Here is an 11978-nt window from a genome sequence, read left to right as displayed (position 1 = left end):
AAAGTGTGTGCAAACTGCATATGAACCATTGTAGGTGGAAATCAAATCAGGTAGGACAGGAAATTCTACAGCAGAGTTAAAAGAGAATACTCCACTTCAGGAGTGTGAAGGCACTTGACATCAGAGAGCACCAGCAATTATCAATGAAAATATATACAATTTCTTAAATAGAATCTATTTAGCTTAGATAACAAATTAAAATGGAGAAGGTAAAAATAATGAAAGAGATGGGAAGTTCTATTCTATAAAATGAAAAGCATGCAGTGATAGAGAAAGAGAATAACCTACTTCTCCATTTAGAAAGGCATTAAACTTCCCAATTTGTCTCACAGAGTTGCAGATAATAGTCAAGAAATGTGCAACAGAATAAAATCAATGTTCCAATAAAGTACTGCTTAACATTCACTAAAATTATGATTTTTTTTAAAGTGGATAATACCATCAGTGAGTATAAGGAGGAAGGAAAACACACACTATCAATGAGAATGTGAAATTTTTCTCTATTTTGGAAAAGTCTGGTATTTTCTGGAAAATGGAGAGTTTATTATGTAACTCAACAAATTCATTTTTCCTTGTTGCTTTTTTAAAAAAAAATGTATGTAAGGATTGCATTCAGCATACAGAATTTGTACTTGAATATGAAATATTTTATTCTTTTTTTCCCACTCCCTCCCTTCTCTTCAACCTATCACCCTGTCCTTAACTGTTGCCATAAAGATTTCTCAGGGTTGGTAAGTGGTAGAGTTAACAGAAGAATGTTAAGAATGTTGGTCTTAGACAAAAAATTTCCTTGTGATGATGATGTTCAACTTTATGAATAACTACCTGTTTCACCTTGTAAAGTTAATTTTTCTCCCTTATATTTGTTTTATTAGCTTGAATTCAGAGCTTAAATTAGGTGCTTTTCAGGTCTGACATTCTATTATACGTTGCCCTCACAAACTATCTGAGTGAAGAAATGCTGAATTTTTCAAAATTGTTAAAAGAATAAGTTCTTAATGTTCTCACCAAAAATAAATCAAGAAGGTATTGAAGATATTAATTAAAATTTATGAATCTTTCTATAATTTACACATAAATCAAAACATCAGTTTGTACCAGATTACTATGAATAATTTTTATTTGTCAATTAAAACTAAATGCCAAGAGATCAAGAAATGGGGGAATGAAAATAAGAATTAAAATGCAGTATGTACATGTACTAACATCCCAGGATGAGTGTAATCATTGTGTACTGAAAACATGTATCAGTAAAAGTAAAAAGTAAACAAGAAAATAATATATTTGCAATAGAAATAAGAAGTCAGGCTATCAGAAATGGGTTTTAATTGATCAAGGAAGAGATTTTCTTTTTACCTAGGTTCTAATTGTCAGTTTAGAATGCAAACACAATACATGAGTATATATCTGTGTTCTCTTAAACCCCCAGCTAGAGATTTACTTTCACATGTAGAAAAAATTCCACTTAGTCTGCGTTACAGAAAAAAAAAATACTTTTTCACCCGAATTTCCTAGAAAAAAAGATATTGAAACTGTTGAGCCAGCAGGCTTTTGAATGGCTCTTTCTCTTTCATATAAAGATACATTTTTCTCTTAGTGATGGAATTTCACATATTCCTAGACCAAATAAAGTTCATACTCTTGAATCCAGATCCCTTGTCTCCTGAACTTTCCTTTTCCTTTTCCTAAATGCACCACAGAGATTTGTTAATCTACTTTAAGCATCCTTCCCTTTTTTCTAACCAAACAATCAAACCTTCAATTTGGACCTTCTTCCCCCATTCAAGTTCACCCATGCTGGCAGCTTAGGTTGGAAATTTTGGTGATTGCATGTCTCTTTGAGGATATTTGGGTTCTTTTCCAACTACACAGAAAGGACAGAGGCCAGTCATCCTCAGGGCACCAAGGATATTGGGACAAAGTCAAGAAGGTAAAGAAAAGCCTGCCTTTTACTCAAATCTTGGAGCACTTCAGCTATTTTGAAAATAGCTTTATACAATAAAATGTCTTCTTAAGAATGCTGTTTGATGAATTCTTAAAATGTTTAGATTTGTAAAGCAGCAATTGCAATACAAAATATTTCCATTGTGCCACAAATTTCCCATGTGCCCTTTTGCACTAAATATCCTGGTCCTCATACTAGCTGTAGGGGATGGTGGGTTAATTTTATCCTAGTAAAAGAAGCTGCAGTTTAGCCTTTAGTCAACTTTAGAGATAGGCGATACTAAGGCAGAGTCTTTATGACCCTGACTGGAAAGCTTCACTCCTTCACCGCTTCTCTAGCTTGTTAAGATCTTGTAAATGGACCAGGGAGATAACTCAGTGATCTAAACAACAACCTGGCAAGGGCAAGGAGCCAGTGCCACATGCCTTGTTGGCCCACGGCACCAAGTGGCACACCAAAACCAGGCGTGGTGGCAGGTGCCTGTAATCCCAGCGTTGGGGAGGCTGACGAAGGAGGATCACTACGATATGAGTCTGAGATATGTAGTGAGTCCCTGTACTAAATAAATGAACAAATAAATAACATATTGTAAGCATAAAAGAGATGAGGAAAACAGAACTAATTACTAAAAAGAAGCCCATGATTTCTTGAGTCAACAATCATAGTATTCCCGCTGTGATTGCCATGGAAACGAGGAAAGTATTTCAGCAGAGAGGAAACACAGAACGAGACCAGACATTTCGGATCTGTAAACAGGAAGCGCCCAATGGCTAGTCTTATTAATAAATCGCTGTATTTTTTCCTAATCATTAGTCTGACATGGAAATAATCTCACCACTTCATAGTGAGTACAACTTAGGCTTTCTGTCACTTTACCTTAGCTTTTTAAGATATTCCTATAATTAGAATTAAACACAATGTTACCTAGTAGACGATTATTTAACATAACTTATATGACACCTTACAATTTTTTAACAGTTACCAGTTACATATAATTGCTGTGTAATGTTCCACAGTCTATTACATTTTTCTATTCATTAGCTATTTCATTGTTTACTTGCAATTTATAGTTCCTTGCTTCTTTTACTTATCTTGCTATTTTCATTCATAATTAGTTGACTTTTTTGAATCATATTCTTTGATTTTCTTTCATTTATATTTTGTGTGTCTTCTGGAGATTACCAGGAATTTTCCAATAAAATCACTTCTTTATATATTAATTTAAGCTGATCAGGTCTTAAACTTAGTCACATACAAAAATTTCTTACTTCTTGCTATATAAAAACATGCTTACACGTCCCAATTGTCACATATTTGCTATAGTTTTTAAATATTTCTGTCTTTTGGCATTTACATAAAAATCAAACTGATTTATCTTGGACTATTACACCACTATCATTTAGGACAGTGATGGTTAACCTTTAGCCACAAGTTTCCAAACAGCAACCCACAGCCTACTGTTTTATCACAAAGTGCCAGCACTGCAATTAAACCTGAATATTGAAGTATTATTTTAGAAAAGTAACTCATGCATTTACAACTTTTTGTATTAAAAGAAAAACACAACATACACACCATAGGTTTGCAACCATTGGTTTAGAACATTATTTCTCTACTTAATTTTACTAGTACTCTTTTTGTGTATGTGTGTGATAGTGGGAATTGAACTATTGAAATCTGAAGGCAGGGGCTTCTTCTGTCTAGCACTTTTCTTAATTTTTGTTTTATTTTGTTTTGTTTTGGAATGCCTTGCTAAGCCACCATGTTGCCCAGTCTGCTCTTCAATTTTCAGTCCTTTTTCTTCAGCTTCCAGGATTGCTCTTAATCTTTGTCAAAATGTTCTTTCTTCCTTTAAATACATTTTTGCCACTCTTTGAAGCACTTCTGGAAGTTCTGTTGTTCTGTCTCAATGACTTTTCATGGTCACTTTTGCTTTGGGGTGGAGCCAGAGCTCATGTAATCCCAGATGCACTGTTGATCAGGATGAGAGCACACCAAAATGCTTGTGGAAGGTTGTCTGTTCATTGGATGGCACAAGACAGAAACATTTACCACATTTGGGTAATAAAGCTATTCATGAAATAAGACTTCTAGAACTGCTTCAGAAAGTGGTAAGTACCATCATATAACTGAGTTCAGCAGAAATATTTTCAAATGAATAAAAGGCATTCTATCTTTTGCTATAATAATTTTTTAAATTAAATGCTAGAGTTATTTTGATATCTTTTATGTCTACATTTCTCCCCAGACTGAGGAATCATCTAACCAGTAATTTTAAAGTTTCTTTTGTTTCTTCTGAGATACTCACAATTAATAATTCATGTATTCTTAGGGCTGGCCAGATAGCTCAGTGGATTAAAGTACCTCCTTAGGCAGACACAGGGACTGGGGCTCCATCCCCAGCATGCTGTGCCAGTCCCATCCCTGGGGTGTGCTGAGAGGGTGGCTGAGATGAATTCCAGAAATTGAGAGGCAGAAAACAGGAGGATCAGTACGAGTCTGAGTGAGACCCTGTAGACTCTGTACTAAATACATAAAAAAGGAGAAAAAATCATGTATTCCTCTGCCTTACATTGTCTCAAGTATTCTTAGTTCACTTTTTATTCCTTTTGATTGTTTTTGTTTTTCTCTTCAAAATACTTAATTTCAAATTGTCATGGCTTCAAGTTAACCCAACTTTTGTTTCATTATTGAGCCTGCTTTTTTCAAAATTAATTTTATTGAGAAACAAATAGCAATGAGACAGTTTCAAAACCAATTAGTAGGAAAGTTAATAATTAATATATTGCATATTGTTGTCTTTGTAGTGGTTATTCGTAGTCCAAGATGCAGACATGTTATTCTGTCCAAGCACTATTAGTAAAAATCTTTCTTCTCTAAATTAAGAGAAAGAAGCTATATATCTATCTTAACTATTTTGTACATACAGATGCAAAATGGTCCTTCACTTGTATCCCCTTTTTTGTTTAGGTTTGTCAGAAATTGATATTCCATTGTCATTTAAATATTGTAGGTACATGAATTCGGCAAAATAATCCAATATAGTCCAATAGTCCATAATAGTAGTGGGTTATCTGTAGGACTGGCAATGTCAGAATTTGTTTACTTGAGCCTTTTACAGCTCAGCATATTAATATGGCTTTACTTTTATACCTCTTTTTTAAACTTTTCTGCTGGATGGTTAAGACCAAGATGGGCAAGACCTATATAACAAGAAATGTAACTTCTGTATCTGACAAGGTCAGTCAAATCCCCTCATGATTTACCCTGAAACCCTGTACCGCAGTCTGTAGATCCTTTGTAAGTGTCAGCCATATAAATGAGTCACGGCCATTGCTTGACCAGTTTGCTCTCTGTGAAAGTCTGAGAGAGTGTTTTCTCTCCATGTGACTCTCTGTAGGCACACTTTATATCATCTATCACTTCCATGACAGGAGCACAGGCATACATTTATATGCACAAGATAGTTAAGGCAATGATCCTGAGAATCCTCAGCACGTTTTTGAAACTAGAAGTTAATTGGTAAGATTCTCACCCTGACTAACTATATATGCTGATACCTGTGAAATAAGCAACTGCACTGCAGATATCAATGTGTGATACTGGGGTCATGCTTGGAATGCCTGTCATTCTGGTCTTCTAAATACATACTGCTTGTCATGTCATACCAATTACTGCCATACTATGTCTCAAGTAAATGTTTGTTTCTTAAAAAGGGTAATAAATGAAAACAAGAGAGAAGGAAAAAATGTCATAGGACTGTCCTGCTATAATGCTGTATATGGTTAGATTTCTAAATTTCTGTGTAAAAATATGTAATCGTTTACTCCTATTTTTAAATTTTTTTTATTTTCTTTTTTTCTTCACATTCTATAGGAGCCTGCTTTCAAAACTCATGATTGAGTCCTCCTGTTCCATAATTGTATACTTTACCTGCAGAAATAGTTTTTCTTTGCAATTGTTCCCTTGTCTTGACATTTGAAAAAGAACCAAATCAATGCCATTCTAGTGCCATTTTAAAGCTTAAGTTTCTGTTGTCTTAGGTTTGTCTTTGTAAATGTTGTCATACTTACAGAACCCAATACCACCAGATGTTTTGTCATAAGACTGCTTATTTCCCATGTAAAATGTCAAACACCATTTTCCTTTTTCTCAATCTAAGGCCATGCCTTGTACGAGTATTTATCTTGTTGAACTAACTAATATGAGGAAAAAAAAAACCTGATGAACCTCCTACACCTGGAACTAGGCCTGCACATACCACTGGATAAATATCCCCTCCCCCACGCTTTTCATGGTTGGTGCCCTCTCATGTATTGGGCCCTGACTATGAGCTAATAGATTTCCTTGTCTCTACATCCTGCCTCTTCATAGGTGAAGTGTATTTGCCACAACACTCTTGTGACACCTATGAAACCTGAAGGGAGAATAAAGAAGGTAAATGTTTCCCATATTATCTCCAAAAGGAGGGCACTTACATCTTTCTAAGAAACTTCAAGGTCTAGAAAAAGTGTTGTCTATATCCAGTAATGGAGAACTTGACTTTTACCCTATTTCAAATCCAAGGCATGGAAACACTGATACATAACCACACTTAGGCACGTTAATTGTTCTTTATCTATATGTAGAGAGCCCCTTCTGCTCTCTGGAATTTGACTGTCAGTGAGTTGAAAATCATAGGAAATAACTGGAAAAGCTTCCCCCATCGCTGGGATGATTTAGTCTTAATATTTTACTCCTATTTTCTACTCCTGGAACAGAGAGTCAGAGGGAGATGCTTCCCTTTCCAGAAGGGTAGGAAAAAGCAGATTATCCTCTCTACAACCTATCCCCAAACACTGTACAGCTTTCTTTCAGTCTCCATATCTGAGTTTTATTACTTTAAGCATTTAGTTTTGCCAGAGAAACTGTACCCTTTCTTTGGTTGTCCCCTCATTCCCCTTTTCTGTGTTATAGCAGCTGAATCTGAAGATTTTTTTGATGAACCTAGGCTAAAAGGGAGAGTCTTATTTCATCACTGGAAAAGATTAAGCCAGACTTTATTTGTTCTGGTGAAGTACTAGAGAAAAAAAAAAGTTTCTCCCAAATGGGAAAGATTTCAGCCAAGACTGTCTTGTATTAACTCCTTTAATAGAGACTTTCTGTGTACATTTTCCTTCCCTTAATTTACAACAGCCTTTAGCATCTAATGAGGCCTCAGGGAATCTCAGAGTGGAATCTAACTAATGGCCAGGGTCAATGTTTTTTCTTTTCATTTGTCTACTGGAAGTGTGAGATTCAGATTAGTTCATCCCCTTTGCTTGTTGAAAAAAGATGAAACTGTTCCAAAAATAATGTTACAATAATAGCTCCCTGGAGTTACGAGAAGTGTGACTATCAACCAACATATTGAGGACAAAACTAATAAGACAAAAAAGTAGTTTTTCAGTGATTCTTTGGGGGATAATTCTCAGAATTTTCAGCAGAAAAGGTAGGAATACAGCTTTGGGCATTGACTTATCAGTGGTGGAAAGGAGTGGAATGGAGTTTTTTCAAAAATAGAAATGGCTATGGTCACACTAGGTTCCCCTGAATTCAACTAGGGAACATAGAGAAATTGAATGAAGAGACTATTTGAATTTTCAGATAAAGAGGTATGAGTCACCACGATGTTTTTCAGAAATGCTCTCAATTTCTGATGAGCTTTAGCCTACCGGTCTAGTTAATTGTTGATGGTCATAAAAGAGTATGTCAGGGAAGACATCATCTATAATATGATTGTTTTATTAGTATTTTATAGTTATTAGTGTATTATCATGTGCTTGTATGATTTTTGAGACAATAGAAGGTAATATGGGGCTTAGGGGAGGTAAAGCATCACTAACTGAGGTGTAATAAGCACAAGGAGGGTTTTTGTCAAGTGCTAAGGCATGTGCTCTCCAGAGCTGGTGGTGATGACTGAGGTTTTTTTTGTTTTGTTTTGTTTTGTTCTGTTTTGTCTGTTTGTTTTTGTTTTTGTTTTTGCAGAACCGGGGATTGAACTCAGGCCCTTGTGCTTGCCAGGGAAGTGCTTATTCTACTGAGCTATCTCCCCGGGCCCCATGACTGCTTTTCTATTATCTCTGAAAGGGTGAAACCATTTGTAAATCTTCCTGAATAATTTAAAAATAAAAGACAGATAGCTACATCTCTCTGTTAATAATGGGCTCTTAATTCTTAATGTGTTCATCTTCTATTCTCTAATATGTGAAAGTGTTATCTGGTGAAAAATACTTGAGAAAAATATAATTAGTAATATAAGAGAATTGTCTAACTGAGCTACCTTTCTTTACAGAACATCTGTCTTTAAAAAAAAAATCACTATCCTAGCATTCTGTGGACAAATAATTTACTGCATAAGTTTCAAAGATGGAAACAGAGGAGGTAAATAAATTGAATCTCTCAAAGGAAATCCTGGTGGTAACTGTTTTGTTATTTATCATTCACATGAAAAGTAATGTGAACAATTGAAGTTGGGGGGCACTGCCTGGAAATTCATAAAGACTAGCCCTTATTCTTGGTTGCAACTAGTCGACAGTGTGATAGATTATCTTCTAGGTGGTATAATTATAACAATGTAATATGATCCAGCAAGTTGCAGACTAGATATCTGTTCCCATAATCTCTTTCCAAGGATAAAAATACCACTCTCCTGCTCGTGGTTTTAGATAATGCCTGTAAGTATATACCTGTTAAAAATTTTAATTCAACATTTAAATTATTACATGATACAAAATATTTAATAAATGATTAACCAAATAGTTTCTAATTGGTAATTTAATTTTATATTTTATGAAGGAAACAAAATTTCTCCAGAGCATTTTTATTCTAATATGTAATAAAGAAGAAGCAAATACATTTCATGACACACATAGGACTTAATAAAAATTTGTTAAATATCTTTTAAAAAGGAAAATTTATATCGCTCTTCTCTTTGGAATCCAGAGTAATATGAGGTTGAAGTTCCTAACTGAGTGATCAAGAGTGGATCAAAAGTGAATAAAGATTTTCCAGACAAAGGGAAAACAATGAGAAAAAACAGAGGAGAGAGCTATGAGTTAAGAAAATAGTTTTTCTGCAGAAAAACTCTTATTTTTAAGCACTTTGAAAAAGAAGAAAAGACCTTATGAAGACAGCAAGGTGATTCGTCATCACTCCTGATAAGATTGGCACTTGCCTATATGACCTTAAAATTGTATAATATTGATAATAAATTTTTAAGTTATCAATAAGTGAACACTAACGCTTAATGAATAAATTAGTGGAATTAGTGTGCCCCCCTTGCCTCAGTGGAATTGGCTACTTACCTATTCAGACAATATAGCAAATCTTCCCATTAGTCTACCAGTCATTATGACTGACTTGGAGAGAAAAATAAAACGTAACTCTGTTCTATGCCTTCTTTTGAACATGAAGGAACCAAAAGTAAAAACATTCAAGTATGGTAGCTGGTGAAAGAACCTTGCATGAATGTGAGGTTTTAGCTGTCAGGTGATCTCTTGAGGTGAGAACATTCATGGTGTGCAATTCCCTTCTGTACTTTCACTTTCTTCAAATGATTTTTTACAATATTTATTTATTTATTTTATACTGAGTCTCACTATGCAGTTCAGACTCATAGTGATCCTATTGTCTCAGCCTACCCAGTGCTGGGATTACAGGTGTGCCCCCCTATGCCCCATGGGGCATGGTGTGCTAAGGGTTCCAGGGCCAGTGCAGCATGTGGTACTGGGGGTCAAATTGTGTCCTGAACCTTGCAAGGCAGATGCAAACTGAGCTATCTCCTCAACCCTCTTCAAATATTTTTTGGAGGCTTCTATCAATGTTTTAATTTCAAACCTAATTTTAGTTCAGTAAACAGGATCTGCCCACTCTTTAGTAATGAGAAATCAGAGGAACTGCAACCCCTCAGTCAGGTGTCCTCAGTGCAACAGTAAATTCTAGAGGAAATGCCAGGAAAGTGGGCTGAAGAGATATAGTGGTTTCTATGGAAGATCAGCCTGATGGCTTAGATTATTTCATTTTAAAGTTTAAAACAACAATCCCCATAGATTTCCACACCAATTCCATCTCCTTGACAGATTGAGAAATATTGTCTGACCAACCTAAGAAAGCTTTAGGTGTCTTTAGAACTACTTAATATGCACTAAGTCTCCATAAGCACTAAGACCCTTCCAAGTCTCCTAAATGAGGAGGGGGGAAAAGGTTACGTGATTAGATAGAAGGAAAAGATAAAGTCAGCAAACTATTATTGCCATTTGAATTAAGTCCCAATAAGAATTGGATTTGGATGTTGGTCTAACAGATTGGGGACATTAAAATGATAGGGTTTAAACATAAAAGTATAAAACCTCAGGTGGATATACATTTAAAGCACACCTAAAGACAAACCAGAAAAATCATTAGCTACTTGCTAAAAATTACAGACTGCATGCAGCAAAAGCTGATGCTTACTGAAAGCTTCCAATGTGTATATACTTACCTAAAGTGCTTCAACTTTCATAAAAATCCTATGAGAGGTATCATTCATATCTTCATGTTGTAGAGGAAGAAAAAAAATCCATCGAGGATTATATTGGTAATTACAGGAAGAGACTGGACTGTTGCATGTTGTATTTTCATTTTTCCTTAATGGCTATTTGAAATAGACATTGTAAAAGATCAATAAAAAGACATAATAAGATCATTGGAAAGAATGTATAGTGTTTTGAAATGGTACTATGAAATTATATGATCAATAGGGCATTTTTTACAGCATACCATAACTGGTTATCACTTCTCTGGTTTATTGTTCTCTATAGCGGAGTTCCTTGAATCTGTCTGGGCACACTATCTGGTTTTCTTTCTGTTTGTTTCTATCTCTGTTTGTTTGTTTCTGTTCTCCTTAGGTTAATCTCTGGGATCAAGTAAACCAAGCTAATTTCTCTTCTGTCAAAGAATTCCTGTTGTTGGGATTCTCCAGTCTGGGAAAAATCCAGCTCATTCTCTTTGCTCTTTTTCTTTGCCTGTACATGATTATCCTGAGTGGAAATATCACGATTGTTACTGTCATTCGCCTGGATCACAGTCTCCACGTCCCTATGTACTTCTTCCTAGGGGTCCTCTCCATCTCTGAGACATGCTACACTTTGGTCATCCTGCCCAAGATGCTCATAAATCTGTTGTCTCTGCTTAGAACAATCTCATTCACCAGCTGTGCCACACAAATGTTTTTCTTCCTTGGCTTTGCTATCACTAACTGTTTGCTCCTGGGTGTGATGGGCTATGATCGCTATGTTGCCATTTGCCATCCACTTCGCTACCCCATCCTTATGCGCTGGGAGGTCTGTGGACAGCTGGCAGCTGCATGTGCTGTGATTGGTTTTATGCTATCGCTTTTAGGCTCCCTCTTAGTTTTCGAACTTCCTTTTTGTGGCCCAAATAAGATCAACCACTACTTCTGTGATATCTCACCAGTTATCCGGCTTGCTTGTACTGATACCTATATCAATGAGCTCATCATCTTCATCGGTGGAGTTCTAGCTCTTATGGTCCCTCTGACTTTCATTTGCTTCTCCTATGGCTTCATTGTTCGAGCCATCCTGAGGATCCCATCAGCTGAAGGCAAGAGAAAAGCCTTTTCTACTTGTGCTTCCCATCTCACAGTGGTTATCATCCACTATGGCTGTGCCTCCTCTGTCTACCTGCGACCATCAACCAAGTACTCATCTAGCAAAGACAGGCTGGTGACAGTGACCTACACTGTTGTGACCCCATTGTTGAACCCCATGGTGTATAGCCTCAGAAACAAGGATGTTCAGATTGCCATTCGGAAAATGATCAGCTGGCAAGGATTTCATCCTAAGACTATAAAATGAAATTATTTTGCATATAAGGAAACACCCCTTCTGAGAACACAGTAATGACTATAATGATGATGACACTCTTGTTCTTCTTCTTCTTCTTCTTCTTCTTCTTCTTCTTCTTCTTCTTCTTCTTCTTCTTCTTCTTCTTCTTCTTCTTCTTCTTTCTTCTT

The 11978-nt window shown here is 35.8% G+C and overlaps 1 protein-coding gene across 1 annotated transcript; it reads left to right on the top strand.

The window, feature by feature from the left end:
* The first annotated feature begins 8332 nt into the window (after nt 1-8332).
* On the top strand, nt 8333-11820 carry LOC101573373 (olfactory receptor 10R2-like). Its single transcript, XM_004640011.1, has 2 exons — nt 8333-8347; nt 10852-11820. Exons 1-2 carry the CDS (start codon nt 8333-8335, stop codon nt 11818-11820), a joined length of 984 nt encoding a protein of 327 aa, XP_004640068.1.
* Nucleotides 11821-11978: the final 158 nt, after the last annotated feature.

This window comes from Octodon degus, unplaced genomic scaffold, assembly GCF_000260255.1.
Source record: "Octodon degus isolate 3935 unplaced genomic scaffold, OctDeg1.0 scaffold00116, whole genome shotgun sequence".
In the NCBI taxonomy this organism is placed as follows: Eukaryota; Metazoa; Chordata; class Mammalia; order Rodentia; family Octodontidae; genus Octodon; species Octodon degus.
This window is presented reverse-complemented; position numbering and strand designations above follow the sequence as displayed.